A 26,497-nucleotide genomic window follows, 5' to 3' on the forward strand; every position below is an offset into this window, starting at 1 on the left:
AGCTGGACTGGAGAAAAGCTTGTTGCAGCTGTGGATCAGAGAAATTCATTTTAAGTACCCTTCAGGTCTTCTTAAACAGTCCAACTACAGTAAGTCCAGCGTGGATGTAATCAGAGCATGGATGACCGTGGCCAAACCATTCTTTCTGTCATGTAAAGTCTGTAGTCACTGAGAAACCCAACGAATGATCAAACAGTCCTGTTGTTTCTAGTGATAGGGCTTGTATCACAATGTAGATACAACCTTTCTTATTCTCTTTGACATGATTAAAGAAAACTGGAAGTTTACATGCTCCCGGCCCAGGCCTGTGTATTTTCGTTCCCCTTTTCAACATAACTAGTAAATCTCTTGGTAAGCAGGAACTGAAGCTGGATTTCATATATCCAATCCCAAATTCTGTCCCCTATACCATATTAACCCACTACAGGTTTATTGGATGTTCTCTCACTCTTTCCCATGCAAATTTCCATTCCCATTCCTAATTATAGTGTGATATTAGCTCTCTGTCGGGCATATTTTCCATGGTTAGTTCTGGAAACCTTGACTCCCAATTTTGGATAGAGTTTAGGGCTCAAATTGGAATACATCCCTACACACATACCTGGGCTGTTATAATTCTGCTTTAATACTGTTATACATGTTGGTTTATGTATCGGTGTGCATAATAAGTGATGTTATTAGACCTCTGATGAAGGCGAGGGGGCCAAAACGCAGTTGAATTGTGGTTTTAGTTTATCAACCTGTATTAGGTACCATTTGTGATTTATTTTAATATAATTTTTAATGTTTTAATATAGATACCAGTGCCTTAAAAGAAATATATTTCTATACATAATTTGAGTCTTTCTCCATCCAAACTTCAGGTACCCAGCTTTGGTTTTAGGTTGGGTGTGATTCAGTATAAGGCAGCTTCGTGTGTTCATGGGTTCAAGGGGGAGAAACTGGGGGATCAGGATGCCAACCTCCAGGTGGGGTCCGGAGTTGTCCCACAATTACAACATCTCTAGACTATAAAAATTAGTTCCCATGGAGGGAGGACTCTGTGACATCACATCCCTGCTAAACTCCCTTCCCAAACTCAGCTCTCGCTTGGCACCCCCCCCCCTCCAACTCTCTAGGAATTTCCCCCACCAGAGCTGGCAACCCTGCTGGGGGAGTTAGTCCAAAAAGGAGAGATAGCCAGGACCCTAGAGTTGGGCTGTTTTTCCAGGATGGGATGGGCAGGCTGGCCACCCTCTCTGCCTCCACACCCTTGCAAGGGGCCAGGCAAATGGGCTGCTAAGCCGACACTGTGACCCTCTCCCCCCCCCCCCCGGAGCCTGATCCGGCCCTGTTTAGTTCTCATTTATGTTCAGATTTTGAGTTTTAACAACTGTTTGCTTGTTTGTCTCTCTTTCAAGGTAACAACTAATCCAGAAAGGACCTAAAGATGAGGTATAAGCTTCAGATCTGTCATCCTCAAACCTAAATTACCTGGCCTACAAAATGAAGTAAGGAAAGGGTACTTCTAGTGCCATGGTAAGTTGATGGCTCTGTTGTTTTAAACCGAAGCCATCTTTCAACCAAAATCAGAAGGAGCAACGCACAGTGTAAATACAGGATGTGGTTTCCAAACAACTGAAGTGTGAAGCAAACCTCATGAATTTCAACCACCGAGATTCAGAGAGCATCACTGGTAAGTTGCAAAGCCTTAGAAGGTACGTTGGTGACAGCTTTCAGAACCCACTCAGTAGAGGCACAGAAAACATATTTTAGGGTCCAGTCTTCAAAATCTTTTCCTTTAAATTTCAGATAATGGACAAATGTGGTTTTAGGATTAAGCTGGAGTTCACACCCTATCATGGTGGAGTTGCTTTAGAAGAGGATAGGAGATGAATTGCATAGCTGAAGAAAGGAAGGAAACCAAAGAAAATCAGTGCTAGAGATGAAAGTTCATGGTGGGGGGTTTTTGGGGTGGGGTTTGCAGATTAGCCAGGTCTGTAGCACATTGTGCCTCCCAACCTGTAGAGTAACTGGTGAGAGGACAGGTGCTTATCTACAGACTACAGAGAGTTATTGCATGTTGTGAGATGTACTAGATACAAATATTTTATCAGTTAACATATTTGTTGTAAAGCATCCTGAGAGTTTGGGATGGAAGGCTGTGGAAATTACAAATAACATGTCCTCTATTAGAGCCTGATACTTCATTATATATTTCAGATACGCCTGGCTTCTTTAGAATTTTTTTTTTAATTAGAATTGCGAAGAGAAGCCTGTTCTCTAGTTTGCAACTGGAGAAATAAAAGGGCCTCATCAGTCACAGGAGTAGCTACTGAACTTATACTCTTCTTTGAAAAACCACTCCAAGACTAACAGATCCCCCTGAAGAAGCCTCTGGGGCTAAACGCTTAGGGAATTTTTATCTGAGTAGTAAAAATACCTTTACCCGTTTTGCACTATCAGCCTTGGCCTTATTTTTTTATCTCTAGTTTGCAACTTACATAGCTGGAAGAATTCTACTGCAGACAAATTATTTGTTCTTCAGATAGGACATAAAACATGCCTAGAAATTAATTTCACTCATCCAGTGAAATGGATCTTTAGCCAATGCTGACAGGGGAGCTAATTTTCAATAACATTGGGTTTGACCAGTGCGTTTGAAAACTGCAGTTTCTCTCTAGCAGTGTTGACTATCTGGTGTGCTTGTGATGCGAAAAGTAAAGAAAATCTGTTACTTAGCAGAGGAAACTAGTTGTTTTCCAGCTTACTTCCCAAGTCAGGTTTGCAGCTTCAGCTTGTATTTGATAAATTTGTGTTATGCTGCCTGCTTGTATCTTTTAGATGTTTTAAAATTTAGATGCTCGCGGGCTGGATAAGAGCACTCAAGGTGATAAGAGCACTCGGATAAGAGCACTCGGGCTTTATGTTTGACACCCCTGGTCTTTGGTGTGCTTGTGATGCAAAAACTAATGAAAATCTTATTTAGCAAGCTGCCTGCTTGTATCTTTTAGATGTCTGCCCTGATGACAATCTCCCTGAAGTTGAGCTGGTGAGCATGCTAGAAGAGCAACTGCCTCAATACAAGTTACGAGTGGACTCTTTGTATCTCACTGAAAATGAAGACTGGATCCCGTCCCCGAGCCCCCATGGCCACGTCCCTGAAATCACGTCTCCGGTCCTTGCTGAGGAGACCTTCCGTTACATGAGTAGGTATTTCTGGTTCCTATTAAGGGTCTCTTTTCTTGAAAGGGAGACACTAAATGAATTGGTATAAAGTAGTCGGAATGGGCTCCTGGGATAGATTGCAGAAGTCAGTCCTGGGATAGGAGATTCTGATTCTGGGTCATCCACTCATTAGGTTGATTTGAAATGGGGGCTACAGTGACCTGTAAGGATTTTGCACAGTGTAAATGCTATTTATAGCTGGATTCGAGTCGAGTAGCTCCTTAGAGACCCACAAGATTTTTGGGGTAAAAGCTTTCAAAAGCTTTTATCCCAAAAATCCTGTGGGTTTCTAAAGTGCTATTCGACTCTAATCTAGCTATGCCTCCTTATGTTTCTTTTGTGATTATAGTTTTTAAATTTTTGATTTTATTAGATCAAATACTGGTTGACCAAACTTGTGTAGCTGGATATGTCTGCATAGTTTTTCTCACAGTGAGTTTGGAAAACTTTGGCCTTGGTTGTCTTTTAACCTGAAGTTCTTACATGCATTTTAGAAAAATACTAGTTATAATAGTAACATTCTATGCTAAAGCCATGAATTGGAATTGGTCTGTTTATTGGGGAAATCAACTTCTGTGAGCCGAGCTGTAAAAGGAGCTGAAGGTGTTATAGTAGCAATCTTCATACAGTACACTGGGTAGATGTGCTACTGAAATGTTTACCTGAGGTCCAAGTCCAGCAGTCTATTCATTGGATGACTGGGTCTTGAGGCATGTGCATGTTCTGCAATAGAAGTTCTTGGCAGTTTCAAGCAAAGAGAACACAAGTTGTTCACGTGTTTGCAGCACAGGCCATATTTCTGGAAGAACGTTGATTCATTGAATGTGGCAGTGCACATTGGCGGGGGGCGGGGACCAGATATAACACCGGCTATAATCCACACTTCATAACTATTTACAGAATTATATGCGAAGCTGTAAACCAGAGTTGTATAACAAACGAATTGCCATCAGCATGAGGACTCCAAAATTGTGTTTTGTTTAAACAAAACATCGGTCACTCGCCATCCAAAGTTAACCTGGAAGGAATCCAGAGTGGTTCCATCTTTGTGGGATTCTGTATTGCTCACCATTGGTGAAAACACAGAATGAGGAGAAGGTGGCTCAGAATATTTCTACCACGAAACCTTACATCTCTAGACCCATACTGGGGTAAACAAGTTGCAGATGAACATGGGGGCGGAGGGAGAGAGCAATGCACATAAGCCCAAAAAAACTAATGGCTTTTGAAAAATTGTTGTTTGGTTACATCTGAAAATATTGACCTTAAGGTATGTGCAAGGCCCAGAAAACAAATAAGCCTTGGAATATTTTTTTGGGGGGTGGGGTTATAGGGGTAAAGCGGTCATTTACAGTACAATAACACTGTCGGTACTGGTTAAATATTGACGTATAGAGCTTTTTGTGCCCTCCCGTTGGTCAAATAGCTTTAACCTGTAGTGCCTTCACCAAATGAATTGTTGTGCATACTGTACAGGTTTCTGAATCCAGAAAACAAAGGTCTGGGGGAAAATCGGCAACATCCTTATTAAATGTTAGATGATTTGAATAGAGCCCCCAAGACACTTAGCTCTGTCAGCCCACCAGTAGAAAACATGCATGTGAATGGGTGCTGATAATTCGCCCTTATTGAAAAGCCACATGTGCCCTCTTTCCAGACAGGTGATCCTTTCTGGTGAAAACCATTAGATTAGGGCTGTGCGTCTGCAAGCCCTGGCTGTTGGACCGGGGCCTTCAGCCCAAGGAAATGCAGCACCTCTTTGTATTTGTGTTTCCTAGCATTGGACCTGAGGGGTGGAATGAAGCGTCTGTCATAAGCTGTAAGAATCTCTGTTTGCCACATATTCTGCTTTGTAGTGTGGTTTTTAAGATTTTTACGGTTGTTTCTTACACCCAGAAGATTGGTGTCTAGGGTGGTTTAGTTTGAAAATTAGCTCCCCTGTCAGCATTGGCTAAAGATCCAAGTCTAGAGAAAAGATGACTAAACAGGAAGAGTGGCAGAGGTTTATAATAATCCCCAAGCATAGATGTCTTTAAAAGAAGACTGGATGGATTCATGGAGGATGGGTCCATCAGTGGCTATGAGTCGTAGTGACGAAAGGAGAGCCTCCACATCCAGAGGCAGCAAACCTCTGAACACCAGTTCTAGGAAGCAAGCTCAAGAGCAGGCCTTGACACTCTATGCCCCGTGTGCTGATCTTCCAGGGCAACTGGTTGGCCGCCGTGTGAAACAGGATGCCGGACTAGGTGGCCCACCGGTCTGATCCCGCTCTTGTTTTCACAGTTCACAGAACGAAATGAGAAGACACAGGGCGAGTCCTTTTTAGACCCGAGCAATTTCTTATGAAAACTCACGGTGCTATTAGGAGTACAGGAAAGAATCCAATTAAATTGTAGCCCTGCATATTGTTATAGACGTGGCCTAGTTCTGAAACCAAGCAAACTAGAGAAGAACCCTTCTTTTGCACCCAGAGCTGTGTGTATCTGGGTCTGTGCTCGCAGCACAATATCGCAATCTGGCTCCTCCTGGGTTTTTTTATGACACCACTGCTTCGAAGAATGCTTGTTTTGATTGGCAGCTGGGCAAGGGCCAGAGCCCTTTTACTGCGGCACCGCCGTGTTGTGTGCTGCAGAACCAAAACACACACATCCTGAACAGGCACGGCTGCTTCTGAACTGGCTCTGCATGTGGTGTCTGTGCGTGCGCGGGCTTGAGCTGGCACTGGAGCATGGCGCTAGATAACAGGGAGATGAATCAGAACGAGGAGCTGATGTCTGTGTTCACTCTGCAAGGTGAGGGGGGCCCTCTTAAATATCGCTGGGGAAAACAGGTGTTCTGGTTGCGGGCCTTCCAGAAGTATTCAAGTGGAGGGGGGAGTTCACAAGGGTACTGTTGCTTTATCACTTGGTGGTTGACAGTGCACACTGTGTGGACAAAGCTCCTCCTGACCCATCTTTAAAGTTTAGTCATAGACTGAATATCATGTGGATTAGGAAGCGCAATTCCCATGTGTGCCTGCACAGAAGACCACTCGATGAACAGCAGTTACAAGCAAGCGCAACTCTGTTTTCTTCTCTTCAAATGTTAAACAAGTGAATGGCATCATTTCTTGTCCCTTTCGTTCCCCCCCCCCCAAGTTAGCCATAAGTCATAAGTGGTGAGTCTGCTCGTTGCATTCCTGAGTTTCTTGGGAGGTAGGGCAAGACAAATACAAGGTCCTCTCCTCATCCTTTTTGCCCTCACAACAACCCTGCGAACTTGGTTGGGCTGAGAGAGAGTGATTGGCCGAAGGTGAGCTCTGTGGTGGGGGGGGGGGTTGAACTTGGCTCCTAGGTCCTAGTCCTGCACTCTGACCCATTAGACCAGAGAGGGTCAGGTTATAAATAGGTTTAGATGTGTGGTCGCTGTTTTCTGCGTTTCTCTGCATGAAGTCAGATTGTGCTCTGGTTACATTTTAGACTTTCCCTGAAGATCCTTCAAGTCCTTTACTAGCCGCAGCAAGGGGACCCATGACCCGTTGGGGGGAGGGAGAGGCAATAACAATGTTTGCCTCCCGCTGTCTCTCTGTCTTCTCTGTATCTAGCAAGACGGTGAACCTCAGCACAGGAGGGGTTGAGAGTAGTTATCCTTGGAAGAATTAGAAGCTAAAATAAGATTCACCAAAACATTCACAAGCAGTAGAAAAGCGCCAGAGTCCAGTAGCACCTTAAAGACTGACAAAATTTCTGGCAGGGTATTGAGCTTTCGTGAGCCACTGCTCACTTCTTCAGATACAGCTAGAATGTACATTCTAGCTATATCTGAAGAAGTGAGCTGTGGCTCACGAAAGCTCAATACCCTGCCAGAAATTGTGTCAGTCTTTAAGGTGCTACTGGACTCTGGCGCTTTTCTGTTGCCGGTGACAGACTAACACCGCTACACATCGTGATCTAGTCACAAGCAGTGGAGGTTTTGTGGGAGTAAAGGAACGGCAGGCTATTTGCCTGCCTGGAGTTGTAGCAGTCATTAAATGGTGTGGCCAAGCAGGATTAGTGTTAAATTTAGGTTGTGTGTTGTTTTTTTAAGACCACATGTGTCAGTGTTTCCTAAACCGTTTTCTGACTTGTCTGTTTTGGTTCTTCTCTTCCTATTTTGTTTTGCACTGAACAGAACGTTTATTCCACAGACCCTGTCCATCAGGGTGCACGTGGGGGGCATGCAGTGTTCTTCTGCCAGCAATGAAAATTTCCTATTCCTATGTGCATCATATTCCCTATTACTATGTATGGGTGTGAAAGCTGGACAGTGAAGAAAGCTGATAGAAAGAAAATAGATTCCTTTGAAATGTGGTGTTGGAGGAGAGTGTTACGGATTCCGTGGACTGCCAAACAAACAAATCAGTGGGTTATAGATCAAATCAAGCCTGAACTGACCCTAGAAGCTAAAATGACTAAACTGAGGCTGTCGTATTTTGGTCACGTCATGAGACGACAAGAGTCACTGGAAAAGACCGTCATGTTAGGAAAAGTAGAGGGCAGCAGGAAAAGAGGAAGACCCAACAAGAGATGGATTGACTCAATAAAGGAAGCCACAGCCTTCAATTTGCAAGATCTGAGCAAGGCTGTCAAAGATAGGACATTTTGGAGGACTTTCATTCATAGGGTCGCCATGAGTCGGAAGCGACTTGACGGCACTTAACACACACATGTGCAAATTGTCCTTGGAGACTCAGAACACTTGACATAGGGAAACAGGAAACTGTTGAACATGCAGGGCTTTGTAAGGCAAGGGCACATGGCTAATAGCCGTAGAAGAACCACAAAGCACATAGGCGTGTAGTTTTGCAACTGTTGATGTTTTCTCCTTCCTCTTTTTTCTTTCTGTCCTATCCCTCTCAACTAGCTGTTCTGGAACTTCCTCCTTCTTCCCTGGCCGGATCTCACAAATACCCACCAGGTAACTCAAATTTCATCCTGCCCGTGGCAAGAAGTAGAAATGACTAGTTCATCACTACTGCTGACTTCTTTATCATGATTTCTTCATACTCTTCCATTTCATCCGATTCCACAAACATGCTTAGAAACTAGTGCCTAAAGGTCTGTCGTTCTTTTTGCGCTCAAATGGTACATATCCTTTCCCTAGATTTAATACCCACTGGCTATCCATCAACCACTTCGCACTTTAAAAGGGAAAAATTAAATTAAAAATTTTCTTGGCACTATAAAGAGAAAAGTTGCCACGTCTCTCAAGCAATTTGACCGATATATTTGACAGCAGATAGCACAATATCTGCTTCTCAGAAAGCGTCTTTAGCTGTTTTATCCAGGGAGTGATATATTTATTTCGTGCAATATTATTTTGTGGACATGCTAAAACATTGTGGGCTAGGGAGTCTATTTGATCCGGACAAAATGGTCATTTTTGTTCTTCCGCAATAATTGTATTGTATCACTCTTGTGTCTTGGCTGATTCTAGGGCATTACATCTCACCAATAAGAAAGCTTGTCTGAACTTATGAATTTCTAACTAGCAGAAATAATCTGGCAAAGGGAAAGTTCTGTACATATATTATTATTTTGTGCTTAAAATTTCCTATGCGTTTTCAGACATATTGTTACAAAAGCCGCCTGCGTTTTTAATATGCTTTCCCACTAATCCTCACCAGATTTCTGTGAAGTTCCCAAGCATGTCACTCCCGTGAGTACTGGGTATTACTGTTCTGTGTAAACCACATTAAGGAAGCTCTTTTGATTTTCAGTTCTTGGTACAGACGGCCGAGAGCAGGTGATGAAAAACTGCAACGATGTCGAAGTGGTTACTCATCTGCTGGCTGAGGTATGACGTCTTGCTTGCGTTGTTCATTTTTACAACAGATTTATTCTTCAGTACCCTTAAGTGTTTTTAGGAAGCAAAAGGATTTTTAAAAATTCTGTTTTGGGGGAGTGGAATTACAGCGGGCTCAATTCTGAACATAAGTAACATATTTATTTATCCCGCCTCTCCAGACCATAGCCTTGACAGAGAAAGAAACAAACTCTGTCTTGTTGTTTCCCAACAGAGAGATCGGGACCTGGAGTTGGCAGCGCGAATTGGACAAGCCCTCCTTAAGCGGAATCATATCCTGACGGAACAAAATGAGGCTCTGGAAGAGCAACTGGGCCAAGCTTTTGACAAGGTGAGTGGCGGTGGCAGTCACAGCCAAATTTGGAGAAAGTCGTAGTGCTCAATCGGCACGAGAGGTAGCAAGTTGGCACTTGGTTTTGCAGCAAGGAAAACAGTGCCCCTCTTCGCAGTGCTATTTTGTGATAGGACAGAGCTGAGCAAAAGAGGATGTTTGCTCAGGCACAAGAAATATCACAACTGAGAGGTGATATGATAACCATCTTCAAGTATTGAAGGGCTGTCATATAGATGATGGTGCTGAGTTGTTTTCTGTTGCCCCAGAACCAACGGGTTGAAATTAAATCAAATGAGTTTCCGGCTAAACATTAGGAAGAACTTTCTGCCAGTTAGAGCGGTTCCTCAGTGTAACAGGCTTCCTCAGGGGGTGGTGGACTCTCCTTCCCTGGAGGTTTTTAAGCAGAGGCTATATGGCCATCTGTCAGCAATGCTCTAAGACCTTAAGCAGATCATGAGAGGGAGGGCAGGAAGGTTTGCATCAGTGTTTGGCTCTCGTGGCCCTTTCTTGTGTGCCCAGGGTAGTGCCGATCGCCACTTTGGGGTCAGGAAGCAATTTTCCTCCAGGCCAGATTGGCCAGGGATCCTGGAGGGTTTTTTGTTTTTTTTACCATCTTCTGGGCCTGGAGTAGGGGTGACATCCAGAAAGTAACAGTTGAACAGGTGCAACTCAGTGTAGGTGTATGCTCAACACTCCCAGCTTCCGTTCTCTCTAAAAGGAACGGAAGGGTTGAGGAAATCAGGGTGGATTCCATGCATGTGCGTACAAGCAGTGAAATGTCATTACTTGCATATACTAGTAACGGGAATGCTATGACTAGCAAATTAGCTCACTGATAAACATGAATCAGACCTTTATCTTTAAAAGAACAAACACTTGTTGTGCTGCCAAAGCTGTTGTGCTTCAGAGGCTGTTGCACAATTGTTATTTCCCTCATTGAGGAGCTACTGGGTTGGATCCTAAGATGAGTTTTTACCAGTGGCACAGTAGTTATGCTGGCAGGGTAGCACTTCCATTGGCAGAGGAGGGGAGGGCAATTTTGGTCTATTCCCCCCCCACACACACACACACACTTTACCCCGCCATGCTGTTCCTGAGACTCCCTCCACCATCCAGGGACAGAATTGGGGTGGGGGGCTCAGTGGGCTGGAGCAGTAGGGGCCAGGTGAGAGAGGGGGATTCCCACTCCCCAGTCCACGGGTTGTGCTTTGGATCCAGCCCACTGGCTCTTAAAGTTAAAGACAGAAGGGACTGCATGCGCAGCATTCGAAGACCTTCCCTTGTGCTTTCTGGGACCAGATGTTAGGGACTGAACTGCCATATTTTAATGACATCATGTATTAAATGATGAAGTTAGTATGATTACTTAAATAATACGCTTACTCTCTCTGATAATCTATGCATGGGAGTTTTACCGGAGGTTCATTGCTCGCTGGACCCACACCTCCCTGTTGGGAATCTCTGCACCAGCCTTCTCCAAGCTCAAATCAAGTCCCTGCCCCTTTAAATGCTGCTTTGTAATTGGCTTACTTTGTAGAGCTTACTGTGAGAGAAAATCCCCCCAAACCTAATTGCCAAATAAAAAAGCATGTTAAGAAGAAAAAACAAAAAAACCTTTCCTCTGCTCAGAAAGAGCTCAGAGGAAGCTGGAAACATTTGAATCCCCACCTCTTTACACTCTACTTTGTAATTGGCTGCATGCTTCCTGTAATAGAAACCAAACTTGGGTGTCCTATGCTTTGCCTTATGCGTGGGGATTTCACCCGGGCTGAGCTCAGGGGAGAGGGAAGAATCGGGTTAACAGGGACGGGAAGGTCCAGGATTTGTAAGGGCTGGCAGCGACGTCATCTCTAATGAAGGGAAAACTCATGAATAACTCCAAGGAACAACCGAGAAAGACCGAGGGCAAACATGAGTGAAAGTACCCATGCATAAACAATTTTTGTGATACATATCTGATGGTGCCATAACATCAAACAACGTAATAATCGTGGACTAAACAAAGGGATGAAGGCATGAACTGTCAGTAATGGGGGAGGAGACAAGGGTGGGGGAACATCTTTTTCTATGTCTCATTATTGGGGGGCTGTGCTGAGTTTTGTGTAGTAAACCAAAGCTCTTTCCAATCAGGTTCACCAGCTGCAACATGAACTGACGAAGAAAGATGAACTGCTTCGGGTTGTGTCCATCGCTTCCGAGGAAAGCGAGACTGACTCCAGCTGTTCCACCCCCCTTCGCTTCAATGAATCCTTCCACTTGACTCAGGGACTCTTGCAGCTGGATATGTTACAGGACAAGCTCAGGGAGGTGGAGGAGGAGAACTTGGCTCTTCGGACAAAGGTGAGTGACATCCATGAGCTTATCAAACTTCGGGGCTTACTTACCACTGTCTGACCCTGAGGATGATCAGTTTCTGAATCTCATCAAAGCGTTTAGCAGACAACCCCCACGGAACGTAATAAAGCTCTGGTTGCCCATTGTAGTAAGCAAGGCTGGGTGAAGCTGCATCTTTATCTTTAGAAGAAGAAGAGTTGGTTTTTATATGCCAACTTTCTCTACCACTTAAGGAAGAATCAAACTGCCTTACAATCACCTTCCTTTCCCTTCCCCACAACAGACACCCTGTGAGGTAGGTGGGGCTGAGAGAGTTCTAAGAGAGCTGTGACTAGCCCAGGGTCATGTGGAGGAGTGGGGAAACCAACCTGGTTCACCAGATTAGCGTCTGCAGCTCATGTGGAGGAGGGGAATCAACCCCGGTTCTCTAGATCAGAGTCCACCGCTCCAAACCACCACTCTTAACCACTACACCACGCTGGCTCTATGTATGATTAACCACTTTTATCACGCAGGTGTATTCTTGAAAGATGTCTTTCTTAAACCCTTCTGGAGATTCAGTTTATGGTATACTGAATTGCGCATCCTTCCTCCCCAACTGTTTCTCAAATATGAGCGAATTAATGATCTGGGTTTGCTCCCACAATTGACTACACACACACACACGATCATGTGAAGCTGCCTTATACTGATTCAGACCCTTGGTCCATCAGGGTCAGTATTGTCTACTCAGTAGCTCTCCAGGGTCTCAAGTAAAAGGTCTTTCACATCACCTGCGATTTCATCCTTTATTAACTGGAGATGCCAGGGATTGAACCTGGAACCTTTTGCATGCAAAGCAGGTGCTCTGCCACTATGGCCCTTCCCAACGTGTGTGTGTGTGTGTGTGTGTGTGTGACTTCTTAAAATGTACATGGCCCCTTTCTGTCATTGTAGAATAGAATTGTAGCTGGGGCTTAAATATTGCCAGTAACCATGGTGCTATCATAGTGAGAACTATTTTTATCGTTTTAGTGCATTCAATTATACAGTTTTAAACTTTAACCACATGTTTGATTTTTACTTGTTGATTTTTATACACTTGAAGGGATGCCAAGAGGAATTGTGGCACTTGCTATATTGTAAGCCATTACCTTTGCATTTACCTTGCTTTGAAAACTGAACTTTGTGCATAGGCTGGCAATAATATCAGCACACAGTTCAAAATAAGACTATCGTCAACATGATCACCATTGCATTCCCACATGGATACTGCTCCTGCCGCTAAAAAACCCTGGGTTTGTTTTTTGTGTTACTGGGTACTCAGATCTTATGTAAAATACTGTTCACGATTGCTTGTGGGGTTTGCAATCAAGGCCAAATTTATGAGTAAACCAAAGAACAGGCGATCCAGTTCCCTGCCGTTTCATCCCTGCACACGTATGCTGCTCATGTTCAGAAGTTTCCCACCGCTGACCTTCCCACTCCAATCAGCAGCCATTTTGTCATCTTGCATGCAGAAAGCTAGTGGGGGGGGGGTGTCTTTATTGGCACAGTTCAATGCTTATATTTTCAGTCTAACATTCCTCTGACATCAGCCAGCCATACTCTAGGTTAGATAGCTTGTCTTTGTAATCTTCCAATTAGGTGTATATTGGTAGCAGGTGGATGTTGCTAGCAGGTAGAAATAGGGGAAAGTGGCTTAACTGAAAACAAATTGCAGCATGGTGTAGGGGTTAAGAGCCGTGGTTTGGAGTGGTGGACTCTGACCAGGAGAACTGGGTTTGATTCCCCACTCCTCCACATGAGTGGCGGAGGCTAATCTGGTGAACTGGATTTGTTTCCCCACTCTTACGCACGAAGCCAGCTGGGTGACCTTGGGCTAGTCACAGCTCTCTTAGAGCTCTCTCAGCCCCACCTACCTCACAGGGTATCCATTGTGGGGAGGGGAAGGGAAGGTGATTGTAAGCCAGTTTGATTCTTCCTTAAGTGGTAGAGAAGTTGGCATATAAAAACCAACTCTTCTTGTAATTCACAAGTACGGTTTCATTCAACTTCTGATTTGGAGGTGGGAAAAGCCAGAATATGTCTAGATGTGGGACCAGCTTGAAATTAACGTGCGGTCTTTTGAATGTCCTTGAAGGCCTGCCATTTGAAGACTGAAACCATGAGCTACGAGGAGAAGGAACAGCAGTTGGTCAGTGACTGTGTCAAAGAGATCCGTAAGTATCCAGAGGAGAATATGAGAAATATGTTTTTGTCTTTGAGGACAAATTTATCAGCTACTCTCTCATAATTTGCCTTCTGGGACAACAGAAAACATCTCTGCTTCATCTTCTATGTGACAGCACTTCAAAGACATGAAGATGGCTATCATATCACCTCTCAGTCATTTCCTCTCCAGGCTAAACGTACCCAGCTCTTTCAACCTTTCCTCATAGGACTTGGGTCTCCAGCCCCCTCACCATCTTTGCCACCCTCCTCTGGGCGCTTTCCAGCTTATTAACCTCCACCTTAAATTGTGGTACCCAAAAACTGAACACAGTACTTCAAGTGAGGTCTATCCAGAGCGGAATAAAGTGACACTATCACTCTGCATAATATGGATGCTATACTTCTGTTGATGCAGCCCAAAATCGCATTTTTGCCTTTTTAGCTACCACATCACACTGCCGACTCATGTTCAATGTATGATCTACTGAGACCCCTGTCGTCATCATGAAGATGCCTGGCTTTCGCTCTTGGGCCACTAGGATTGTTTACTTTTATTCTAAGAAAGCCTGGAGGTGGTTTTTTACATGGATTCTGGATCGCTGTCTGGATTTAATGCACCCCGCTTATATATTTTAGGGGAAACAAACGCTCAGATTGTCCAAATGAGTGAGGAGCTGACAGGGAAGAACGAAGAGCTGCTCCATTACCAGGAAGAGATCTCCTCCCTCTTGGCCCAGATTGTGGATCTTCAGCATAAGATCAAAGAGGTTCGTGTTTACGGAGCCTGGGGAAAGGAGGGACTGGATTCCAGGCCAGTTTGTTGCAAGACGTTGGGTGGCTGTTGCTTCAGAGAATGTTCTGGAAAGGAAGGGGTACGATGACAATTCTCTTTGTTCCTCAGCATGTCATTGAAAAGGAAGAGCTGAAGCTCCACCTGCAAGCTTCCAAAGATGCACAGAGACAGCTGACCGCAGAGGTATTGATCCCCCGCCTTAATTTTTACTTGCAAATTTGAAATGTGAAGCCAAATCGGCAGAAAAAAGGAAAAAAGGGATGTAGGTTTTTCTCTTAAATATATGGAAAGAAGCATAATCACATTGTTTTTTTCTTTACGACTTGGGCAAATGTTTAATGGTCAACTTTAATGGGGAAGTAGGAGAATTCTTGAAAATAGCATGCCGAAACATCAGATTCTTAGCTAGAAGGGATTTTTTGCCAGTTCTATTGAGCTTGAGAAGAGGAAAATTAGAAAAAAATTAAAGGGGCAGACCCTCAAGAACTTTGGGGGGTTTTAACCTTTCCCCCTCTGTAGCTTCCTCCCCTGGGAGTCACTGGAAAAGACAGTCATGCTAGGAAAAGTTGAGAACAACAGGAAAAGAGGAAGACCCAACAAGAGATGGATTGACTCTATAAAGGAAGCCACGGCCCTCCGTTTGCAAGACTTGAGCAAGGCAGGGTGTGAGCTTTCGTGAGCCACAGCTCACTTCTTCAGATTAGAGGAAGTAGGGACCAAGGAATTTCCAGATAATACTTCTTTAGCTGATATTTTCAATCAAAGTAATTTATTGACTGCCTGTATTTTTACAGCTGCATGACTTACAAGAGCGGAACGCAGAGTGTCTGGGGATGTTGCATGAATCGCAAGAAGAAGTGAAGAGTCTGCGCAGTAAAGCTAGCCATACCGCTCTCCTCTGCCACCCGCAGTCGTGTGGAGCGTTTCCTGGGGTAAGATAACCAGCGCCTTCAGTGAACGCAGTGAAACCCAGTTGTTGAGTGGGATCTGTGATGCTGCCAACTGATTTAAGTAACGTGAAACCCCAAGGTCAAAGTCAGAAGTGGCCGCCCTTGTCTCTCCAAACTCAGAAGAATGTGAGCTGGCAGCTGGCTACCGGGAGTAATAATCACCTCTTGTGATTCTGTCTGTCTGTCTCTCTCCCCCCCCCTATTTAGCCTTCAGTTTGTTTTGGGGAAAAAGAACTTCCTGAGTCTCCCACTCTCTTCCCTATGTATCACCGTCCAGAAAGGGTGGCCTCAGTGTCAATTTTCACCACATCTGTAAAAAGTGCCACAGTTGTGCTCTTAGCAGGAGAATTAGGAGCTGCAAGTGTCCCAGGACAGCTCCTGGCATCTCACTTTGCAGTTCAATTTCTTCGCTGTAATTTTATTACGGTGGCCCCCTCGGCAGACCTCTAAACCCCTTAGGCCATGACCCCACTGCCCGCCTCCTCCCTCTACACTGGTGTTCTAGCAGCAGAGGGAAAAGTGGGGACAGATCCCACTGACAGATATTTAGTCATCTGTTAATCAAGAAGGTCTGTGGAAAAAGCAGCTGCTTCATTTCCCCCCTTCGTCTCTTTTGCCAAGTGGGGGGAAAAGGCAGGGGAGACAGTGTGGTATTTAGTCATCAGAAGCTGAGCTGCATGGGGACCCATGAAGTTGCCTTACACTGACTCAGACCCTCGGTACGTCAAAGTCACTCTTGTCTACTCAGACCGGCAGCAGCTCTCCAGGGTCTCAGGCTGAGGTCTTTCACTTCACCTACTCGCCTAGTCCCTTTAACTGGAGATGTCGGGGATTGAACCTGGGACCTTCTGCATGCCAAGCAGGTGCTGTACCACTGAGCCACAGCCCAAAAGGGGGAAGGAAAGACCCAACCTATGAAACCAAAGCTGGGTACCCAAAGGTTGGGTAGAAAAAGACTCAATTATGTATAGAAATGTATTTATTTTAAAGCGCTGATGTATATATATGAAAAACCTTTTAACATTATATTAAAAGAAAGCACAAATGGCAACTAATACAGGTTGATAAACTAAAACCACAATCCAAATGCGTTTCGGCCCTCTGGCCTTCACCAATGGTCTAATAACATCACTTATAATGCACCCCAATACATTACACAACTTGTATAACAGTATTAAAGCAGAATTATAACAATCCAGGTATGTATGTAGGGACGTATTCCAATTTGAGCTTCAGGCTTGAACTTCTTTTCTCAGTTCTTAGGTTGAGCAAAAATATGCATGTTACCAAGTTTATTTATCTGGTTGTGTTTTATGGAACATGTTGAATCTTATTCTGTCCTCCTCCGCTTTAAGGAATCTTTGGCAGCAGAGATCGAGGGCACGATGCGGAAAGAGCTGAGTTTGGATGACGAATCTGTCTCAAAACAAAAGTAAGCTCAGCTGCTGGCACTGTTCTGTTCACCTATTTTGGCACATCCCAAGAGCTACCGGGGTAGGGATAGTGCTCTTAACTTAGTGACCGCAGACAGCTCATCTACATTGCTCTTTTCATGGTTTTGCTTTTACATTTGAGCTGCCTTGAGCAGGTCTCTGGAGAGGCAGAATATCAACTGATAAGCTTGCCCTAGCCTGCCTAGCCCAATCTTGTCAGAGCTGGGAAGCTAAGCAGATTTGAACATGGTTAGTACTTCGATAGGGAACCGTTAAGGAAGTCCTGGGTTGCTGTGTAGAGGCAGGCAATGGCAAACCACTTCTGCTCTTCTCTTTCCTTGAAGAGCCACAGGCCCCTCTGGCAGGGGGGAAATGAGGGGTGCTGGCACGCAGCGTCACTTTAAGTAACTTGAAACCCCAGTTTGGCAGTGAAAGTGACGCTGCATGCCAGCACCCCTCATTTCCCCCGCCAAACTGGAAGTGATGTCATCACGTGGGTGGGCGCTCTATGAGTCACTAAAAACTATAAAGTTTTGGGCACATCCTATAGCATCGCTCCCCAGCATGATGGATTGACCCCAGAAGTGATGTCACTCACAAGCACGATGCTGGTGCGCCTGTTCTTACCCCCCAGTTGCTAGCATGTGTTAGCCACTTGGAGCTGACAGCCCAAATAAGAATTGCTGGATGAAAGACTTGAGGGCTGCTGTTGACAGATCTAGTGAGCAGGAGACAGAAGGAGTTATTAAACCCATGAACCCATGAAGCTGCCTTATACTGAATCAGACCCTTGGTCCATCATAGTCAGTATTGTCTACTCAGACTGGCAGTGGCTCTCCAGGGTCTCTGGCAGAGGTCTTTCACATCACCTACTTGCCTGGTCTCTTTAACTGGAGATGCCGGGGATTGAACCTGAGACCTTCTGCATGCCAAGCAGATGCTCTACCACTGAGCCCCACAGGCCCTCCCCCAGATTCAGATTCAGCAGTGGGGGAAAGGAGTCAGAAACAGAGTAAAAACACTCAAAAGGACGAAAAAGAAAAAAGTGTACGTGCAGAAATACGGACGAGAAAAAAGGAATAATAGAGTATAAAATGGGGCAGCTATATGGAGGGGGAAAGAAAGGGGTAACACTGGATGCAGACATCTCTTGCATGGGGAAAAGGGGGATAGTTGAAGCATGGAAGGGCAGAGAGACCTGGGATGATCAGAGAAGAGAGACGAGAGCACAAGAGGGTATCAAAAAAATAGGAAGGGAAAGGGGGTGTGGAAACCTGTGTGTGGGAAAATGGAGAAAGGAGGCAGTTGACTGAGGTGTGAGTGTGCTGATCTGTGATGATGTAGAGACCGTGTGGAGAAATCATGCTATGAGGCTTGGTCACTCAGGAGTGGTTTGCGGAGAATGCATAGAGCTGAAGTTCTGGAAGTGACTGCGATATCCCTAAGTTCAATACTGTACTTGCACATTTCTTCCAAAAGCATCTCTGCAGTGATTTTTTAATTCCGTTTCTTCTTTAGGATCCAGCAGAAGCGTGTGTTTGATACTGTCAGAGCCGCCAAGGACACGCGCGGCCGTCCCGTCCCACTGCCCATTCCGGGATCGAACCGTTCAAGCGTCGTCATGACGTCGAAGCCCTTCCACTCCGGCTTGCAGCCTGTAGAAGGAAAGGAAGGTCCCACTCAGAGGAGCAGCCCAGAGAGCATTTGCAAGTAGGAAATGAATCTAAATTGGAATTTTTATCAGACTGCATACTGTGCTGTGAACACATGAAGTTGCCTTATACTGAATCAGACCATGGGTCTATCGAACTCTGTCTTATCTTCTCAGACTGGCACAGGCTCTCCAGGGTCTCAGGTCAAGATCTTTCACATCGCTTTCTACTTGGGGTACCACTGTTTTCCACCATGAATTGAATCTGGGATTTTGTGCATGCCAAGCAGATGCTCTACCACAGCCACGGCCTCTCCTAAGACTCAGGCTCCCATTTGGCTGTTGTATCCAATGAAGAAGAAGAGCATATGAAACTGCCTTCTACTGAACCGGACATTGGTCCATCAAAGTCAGTCTTGTCTACTCAGACCGGCAGCAGCTCTCCAGGGTCTCAGGCAGAGGTCTTTCACATCACCTACTTGCCTAGTCCCTTTAACACGAGATGCCGGGGATTGAACCTGGGACCTTCTGCATGCCAAGCAGATACTCTACCACTGAGCCACAACCCCTCCCCTAAAGAAGAAGAGTTGGTTTTATATGCCAACTTTCTCTACCACTTAAGGAAGAATCAAACCGGTTTACAATCACCTTCCCTTCCCCTCCCCACAACAGACACTCTGTGAGGTAGGGGCTGAGAGAGCTCTAAGATCAGAGTCCACCACTCCAAACCACCGTTCTTAACCACTACACCACGCTGATGTGATTTGGCTGTTGTATCCATGCTGGGTCGTGTGTAGTAAGGTTGGCAAATTGTATGTTGCCCAGTATATTGTTTGGAAAAAGTTTTTTTTTAATCGAAAAGTACAAAAGTAAGGTTGGCAAATTGTATGTTGCCCTGTGTATTATTTGGGAAAACTTTCTTTTTAATGGAAAGGGAATACTTAAGTTAGCTGTGTCGAGCATCGATATAATTCTGTAACTTTGTATTTTCCAGTAGGGATGATCCAAAGCCGGGCCAGCCTGATGCCCCTGGGGAAGGTGACTTAGCCACCGCTCTGCACAGGCTTACCCTCCGTCGGCAGAACTACTTAAGCGAGAAGCAGTTCTTCGAAGAGGAGTGGGAGCGCAGGGTGCGTCTCCTGGCTGACCAGAAGGGAGAGCTTGCCTGCTGCAGCACGCCGGCGGAGAGCTGCCTTTCGTTGGGCAGCGGTTCGGAGCTCGCCGACTTTTCTGGCACCTCCAGCAGCATTCGCAGCCTCCTGCCAGAAAAACTGCAGATTGTCAAACCACTTGAAGGTATAAGGCAAGCGCGGCCTGTTCTTGCTTCCTCAAATGTGAGATGATCGACAGTTTATTCACTTGACCAGTTCTGGCGTTAAGATCACCTGCGATCAAGATTGGGAAGTTAGGGTACCAAGAGCTCAAATTGTCATAGACTAGCAGTAGAGAGGCCCAATAAGAGGACAGTGTATATTTATATTGAGTAGGGGGGAAATATATAGATGTTATTACAGTGTCAAAATCAGCCAGTTGTATCAAAACAGCCAATATCAAATCAGATGATACTATGACTTCCAAATTATGAATATTAAGGGCAGATGATATGAGGCAAGCAATTCCGCCTCTTGGCCTCCCGTCTTTCACACCCTTTTGGGCCAACAATTTATTATAAGGTGGAGTTGGGCCTGGGTTGAAATCTTTGATCAAGCCGTCTGTCATAGAATAGGCCTGGGCTGATCCCAGTCTCTCTGGGATAGATGGGGTTTTTGTTTTGTTTTCAGGCCGGCTTAAGCTTACCAAACACCCTCAAACCTTGGTTCATGACATGCACAAACCTGGTTAATGGGAGCACTCATGTGCTCCCTTCTTCCTCCCCTTCCTTGGGAAAAGAGCATGTTTGAAGACACTTGCTCATCCGGAAAGTCTTCGGTCTAGCTCCGTTTTCTTTTTCTTCATGATGGCTAAATGCAGGCAACCTGGAGAAACCGGAGCCTGTTTCTTTCCCACAAATTGGAATTCTGAACTAAAGCCATGGCTGAGCATCCCAGTTTGTGGGGAAGAAACAAACTCAGATCATTCCAGGATGTCATGACAGAACAGGAGGTCGTCCATTGCTCCCTGCACTTGGACAGGAGGGGGCGTCTGAGCACCACCATCGCCATGTATGTGCCTGCCACAAACAAAGAATTTGTGCTCGAGGTCTGAATAGCGCCGGGGACTGAGCCAAATGACAAACTGGTGGCAGTCAGTGAGTGATCAGGTGTTGTTTGGGACCTCTTGGTCCATAGTCTGCCTGCAGCTCTTGATATCTTCTCTTGAGCTCCTGTCCTGGCTTTCAGTTATATGGGAAACTACCGTATATACCCATGTATAAGCCGACCCGCGTATAAGCCGAGGTGCCTAATTTCTCCCCAAAAATGGGGAAAAATTAGGCACCCGCGTATAAGCCGAGGGTCGGCTTATAACCCCCCCCCCCCACGCGCAGGCTTACCGTTCCTTCTGGGCTCCTGGCGGCGGGCCCGGCGGGGCCGGTGTAGTGGCCTCCCCGCAGCCGCAGGGCGCCTGTAAAGGCCGCTCCGGCCGGGAGAAGGCGGCGGGGGCGGCTGGGCGGCCTCCCCGCGGCCGCAGGGCGCCTCTAAAGGCCGCTCCCGGCCGGGAGAAGGCGGCGGGGGCGGCTGGGTGGCCTCCCCGTGGCCGCAGGGCGCCTGTAAAGGCCGCTCCCGGCGGGGAGAAGGCGGCGGGGGAGGCTGGGCGGCCTCCCCGTGGCCGCAGGGCGCCTGTAAAGGCTGGGCGGCTGGGCGGCCTCCCCGTGGCCGCAGGGCGCCTGTAAAGGCCGCTCCCGGCCGGGAGAAGGCGGCTGGGCGGCTGGGCGGCCTCCCCGTGGCCGCAGGGCGCCTCTAAAGGCCGCTCCCGGCCGGGAGAAGGCGGCGGGGGCAGCTGGGCGGCCTCCCGGTGGCCGCAGGGCACCTGTAAAGGCCGCTCCCGGCCGGGAGAAGGGGGCGGCTGGGCGGCCTCCCCGCGGCCGCAGGGCGCCTCTAAAGGCCGCTCCCGTCCTGGAAAAGACGGCGGAGGTAAGTTCCCCCCTCCCTCCTCCCTCCTCCCTCCCCCCTCTACCGTATTGACCCGCGTATAAGCCGAGTTCGGCTTTTTCAGCCCTTTTTTTGGGCTGAAAAACTCGGCTTATACGCGAGTATATACGGTAGCTACATGGATAAACACATGGATATTCATGAAGCTGCCTCATACTAAAGCAGACCCTTGATCCATCAAGGTCAGTGTTGTCTACTCAGACTGTCAGCGGCTCTCCAGGGTCTCTGGTGAATGCTGATAGATCACGATAGGTAGCCATGTTAGTCTGTCTGTAGCAGTAGAAAAGAGCCAGAGTCCAGTAGCACCTAAAAGACTGACAAAATTTCCGGCAGCGTATGAGATTTCGGGAGCCACAGCTCACTTCTTCAGAAGTGAGCTGTGGCTTACAAAAGCTCATACCCTGCCATAAATTTTGTTAGTCTTCAAGGTGCTACTGGACTCTGGTTCTCTTCAGGAGAGTGTCTTTCACATCCCATAAAAAATGATCCTTATTGGAGATGTCGGGGATTGAACTTGAGACCTTCTGCATATCAAGCAAATACTCTGCCATTGAGCCATGACCCTTCCCCTTGTCCATTGATCTGACCCACGGGCAGCAGATGTAAGGACAAACCCTCAGGCCAAGGTTCCTTGTTGGTAAAACAGAAACTGTAACCTGTTACTTCATAGAGTTTGCAAAGATGAGCAATGAGTAAAATGAAATTATAATGAACAGCAATGAAAGTATAACAAACAGCAACAAGATGATGGACCTCATGCATTTAAGATGTGCTCATTCTCCCTCAGGCTCTCAGACCCTCTTCCACTGGCAGCAGCTGGCCCAGCCCAACCTGGGCACGATCCTGGACCTTCGGCCCGGCGTTGTCACCAAAGGTTTCACGCCATTGTCCCAAGAGGATGTCTATCACCTGTCTGACTTGGAGGAAGATGAGGAAGAAAGGGATGAAGGCATAACTTTCCAAGTGCAGCCATCTCTTTCGGAGGAAAGGAAGCCCGCAGAGCCAAAATCAGTGGCAGGGATCTTCCTGCCCCCTGTTAAATTACCAACAGCGCCCCCTACAGGTAAGGACTGAAGCCTTTGATGGGTTTTTTCTGGTTTGTCATTGTGACTGCTAGTCTCTCTATGTTTTTAATAATTCTTAAACAATTATTTAATAATTCTAGACCTAGTGTGGTGTAGTGGTTAAGAGCGGTGCTTTGGACTCTGATCTGGAGAACCAGGTTTGAGTCCCCATTCATCCACATGAGCGGTGGACTCTAATCTGGTGAAGCCAGCTGGGTGACCGTGGGCTCTTAGAGCTCTCTCAGGGTGTCTGTTGTGGGGAGGGGAAGGGAAGGTGATTGTAAGATGGTTGGATTCTTCCTTAAGTGGTAGAGAAAGTCGGCATATAAAAACCAACTCTTCTTCTTTTGGCAGGTTTATTTTTAGTTATAGGAGACTTTGACTTGGTCTGTTCAGTTCTGTATACAGGAAAATGCAATTGGTGGGGGGACGTGTGAAATCTGTAGTTTTTTCTTTGCTCTTCAGCCTTGTGTACCATCATAGAGCAGTAGCTCACTAAAAACTGTACAAAAACCAGGCTTAATAATGAAACCGGTTTTCCTTGTGTCTTTAATCAGAGATGACTTTTTCTATGTGTGTTTTATGGAAAATGGAAGCTTAATTTGTCCTGGGTTGCAGAAATTGGAATTGGAGGGGAGGGACCTCAGCGGGGTATAATGCCATAGAGCCCACCCTCCAAAGCAGCCATTTTCTCCAGGGGAACTAATCTTGGTCATCTGGAGATCAATTGTAATATTGGGAGATCTCCAGGTGCCACCTGGAGGTTGGTAACCCTAGGTATGTGTGTGTTTTGTGCCATCAAGTCATATCCGATTTATGGCGACCCTATGAATTAATGTGTGTGTGGTTAAGGTGTCGGACCAGGACCTGGGAAATCCAGGTTCGAATCCCTTCTCATGCCATGGAAGCTTACTGGGTGACTGTGGGCCAGTCACACACTCTCAGCCCTGACCCTGGCTAGTATTTGGATGGGAGACCTTCAAGGAATACCAGGGGCGTGATGCAGAGGCAGGCAATGGCAAACCACCTCCCAATGTCTCTTGCCTTGAAAACCCTGTGGGATCGCTATAAGTCAGCTGTGACTTGAAGGCAAAAAAAAATGAATGACCTCCAAAAGTCCTATTGTTAACAGCTTGCTCAGACCTTGCAAACTGAAGGGAACACAATTTGATTTGCTGGGGAGGTGAAGACTTGAAAATAAACTGTTATATTCAATAGATTTTGGAATTGTCAGGGTTTTACACACTTAGTATCTTAAACATTTTAGCCTTTTAATCACCTTTTCATCAGCCTTTTTATTTAATTATAGCTTCCAATCCAGGAAAATGTCTGTCATCTACGAACTCCACATTTACTTTTACTACCTGTAGGATCCTCCACCCATCTGATATCACACAAGTTACCCCTAGGTAAGAAGGAAGTTATGGGTGTTCTCAGAAGTGGGCATTCAACCAAATAGATCGCTAGCTCTTGAGATACCAACAAGAACTACAGAGCATCTGTTTCTTAGGAGCGAAAGCAGACAACAGTTTATGAATGTGATTAATTGTGCTTACATATTTCAAGGTAACTAATGGTTTAACCAATTCTTGCATTTGAAGGTTGTAGGTTTTTAAAGGGGATGGAAGCACATTGACGTATAGGGCAGGGCCACCTCTACCCATATATCAGGCTGCCTGAGCCTTGAAATTGATGGATTGGGGGCCCTCCTGTAAGACACTGCCTTATCTGAAAATGAGATTGGCAGAGGGGCGTTTTGTTGTGGAACTCCTTCCCATAGATGATGAGATGCTCACAGCCAGCTCAGGCCTTTTTGATTAAAGATGCTTTTATTCCACGAGGCCTTGGAAGATGCTCCAGTTGTTTCAGTTGTTTCCCAGGTATAACAATTGACTGTTCTGCTTGCTTGCTTGCTTGTTTTGCTTTCTATTGATTGCTTTTACTGTTGCCTTTTCTTTTTGACACACTGCTTTTACTTATTTATTTCCTGTTTTTATTTTTTAAAACTATTTGTTGGGGGGGCATTAAATATATTTCAGGCGATTTTATGTCTTTGTGACCCTCCTTGGGCTTTCTTACCTGATCAGAAAGGCATTAATACAGATAAGCCAGTCTTCTTGTTAGTGCAGGGAGGGGGAGGGCTGTGGTTCAGCGGAAGAGCCACTGCTTTGCAGGCAGAAGGTTCTAGGTTCAATCCCCAGCATCTCCAGTTGAAAGTACCAGGCGGTACTGAATCAGACCATCAAAGTCAGTACTGTCTACTCAGACTGGCAACGGCTCTCCAAGGTCTCAGGCTGAGGTCTTTCGTATCGAAAGACCTCAGCCTGAGACCCTGGAGAGCCGTTGCCAGTCTGAGTAGACAGTACTGACTTTGATGGTCTGATTCAGTATAAGACAGCTTCATGTGCAGGATGTAGAAGTCATGCCCTTGATTCCTGGAAACATTCCTCTCCTTCCTCTGCTGTTTCCGTAGAAAAAGGCTTCGAATGGTAATATTTAATATGGTTATCTTTGATTTGTTTTCCAGTGCTTCGTTTGGCCCCCAGTGCTCTGTCAGTAATTGCAGTACGAGCAATACGGTCACAAGCTCCCCAGTCATGTCGTACAGGCTCAGTATTGGAGAATTCCTCACTAACAGAGGAGACTCAACTACCACCTTCAGCAGCACTACTGGTTTAGCTAAGCTTCTGCAAGAAAAAGGCATCTCGGCCAAGGTCTACCACAGCCCAGTCTTGGAGAAACCACCGCTTCTTCAGTCCTTCAAGACTCTTGCTGTTCCCACCACGCCACCAAATTCTCCTTTGCACTCTCCTTGTCCTTCCCCCTCGCCATTCGAGTCTCGAACAAACGTGTCTGAAAACTTCTTAGCCTCTCGGCCGGCCGAAACGTTACTGCAGGAGATGTATGGGCAGAAATCCTCCAGCCTTCCTGACGTCGGGCAGCTGAAGATGAACCTGGTGGAGAGGCTGAAGAAGCTGGGTATCGCCAGAGCTGTCAAACCCCCCGAGGCAGGGGGCGATAAAAAGAATCAAGGGGTGAAAACGGGCCTGCCGAGGCAGGATTCGGTTGTGTACGTCAGCGCAGGCAGCAACCTGATGGGCGGGCTGAGAAGAAACCACAGCCTTCCGGTCTTGATCGGGGCACTGGGGGGTCCTTTGGGCACGCCCTCGTCTAAAATGGGGGTCCTGAACGAGGACTGAGGGGTTTGGCATGATGGGCTTTTTATTGGAGAAATAATGCATGTACTTTTGAGATACAGGCCATGATGGTCGAAAGGATGTAGAAGAAGAGTTGGTGTGGGATGCTGGTGCACGTTGAAAAGAGCGGGTGGGCGGGAGGGGCGGAGAGTCTGCATGGAATATGGAAAGAAGACAAAGAGCAAACCAAAGGTTCGGTCACAAGGCCACTGAAATCTCCACTACCCTTGTGTCTCTAACAAGAGGAGGCAGCAGAAGGCATTCCGCACTTTTCTACATGTGGAATAGTAAACATCTGCATAAGTTCCTTTGTTGGGTGTATTGTGTTCAGGTTTTATTGAAAAGGTCCTACCACTTAAATGTGGTTTGAAAGAAACCAAAATAGTCTTTCAAATATTGAACAAGAGTTGCAGAGAGCTAAACATTCCA

At 46.1% G+C, this 26,497-nt stretch overlaps 2 protein-coding genes across 2 annotated transcripts in view; one reads left to right on the forward strand and one right to left on the reverse strand.

Moving 5' to 3' along the window:
* STRADB (STE20 related adaptor beta) overlaps positions 1 to 17,571 on the reverse strand; it is a 53,428-nt gene extending 35,857 nt beyond the window's left edge. Inside the window, exon 1 of the mRNA XM_056861095.1 lies at positions 17,561 to 17,571. The gene's annotated coding sequence lies outside the window, so the exon portion shown is untranslated. The remainder of the gene's footprint in view (positions 1 to 17,560) is intronic.
* On the forward strand, positions 1,440 to 26,107 carry TRAK2 (trafficking kinesin protein 2). The gene is made up of 16 exons (XM_056861096.1): positions 1,440 to 1,675; positions 2,994 to 3,188; positions 8,089 to 8,142; positions 8,945 to 9,021; positions 9,245 to 9,361; positions 11,495 to 11,704; positions 13,821 to 13,899; positions 14,528 to 14,658; positions 14,793 to 14,867; positions 15,479 to 15,616; positions 16,990 to 17,066; positions 18,586 to 18,777; positions 19,716 to 20,014; positions 22,595 to 22,870; positions 24,181 to 24,280; positions 25,399 to 26,107. Exons 1-16 carry the CDS (start codon positions 1,639 to 1,641, stop codon positions 26,069 to 26,071), a joined length of 2,730 nt encoding a protein of 909 aa, XP_056717074.1. The 5' UTR covers positions 1,440 to 1,638; the 3' UTR covers positions 26,072 to 26,107.
* Positions 26,108 to 26,497: the final 390 nt, after the last annotated feature.

This window comes from Euleptes europaea, chromosome 15 (assembly GCF_029931775.1).
Source record: "Euleptes europaea isolate rEulEur1 chromosome 15, rEulEur1.hap1, whole genome shotgun sequence".
NCBI classification, from domain to species: Eukaryota; Metazoa; Chordata; class Lepidosauria; order Squamata; family Sphaerodactylidae; genus Euleptes; species Euleptes europaea.

Excerpts from the sequence above, each read along its gene's own strand:
- TRAK2 (XM_056861096.1), top strand. The coding sequence starts at position 1,639 with ATGAATTTCAACCACCGAGATTCAGAGAGCATCACTG. Across the intron at positions 1,676-2,993 it reads AGATTCAGAGAGCATCACTG|ATGTCTGCCCTGATGACAAT; the intron begins GTAAGTTGCAAA and ends TGTATCTTTTAG. Across the intron at positions 9,362-11,494 it reads TGGGCCAAGCTTTTGACAAG|GTTCACCAGCTGCAACATGA; the intron begins GTGAGTGGCGGT and ends CTTTCCAATCAG.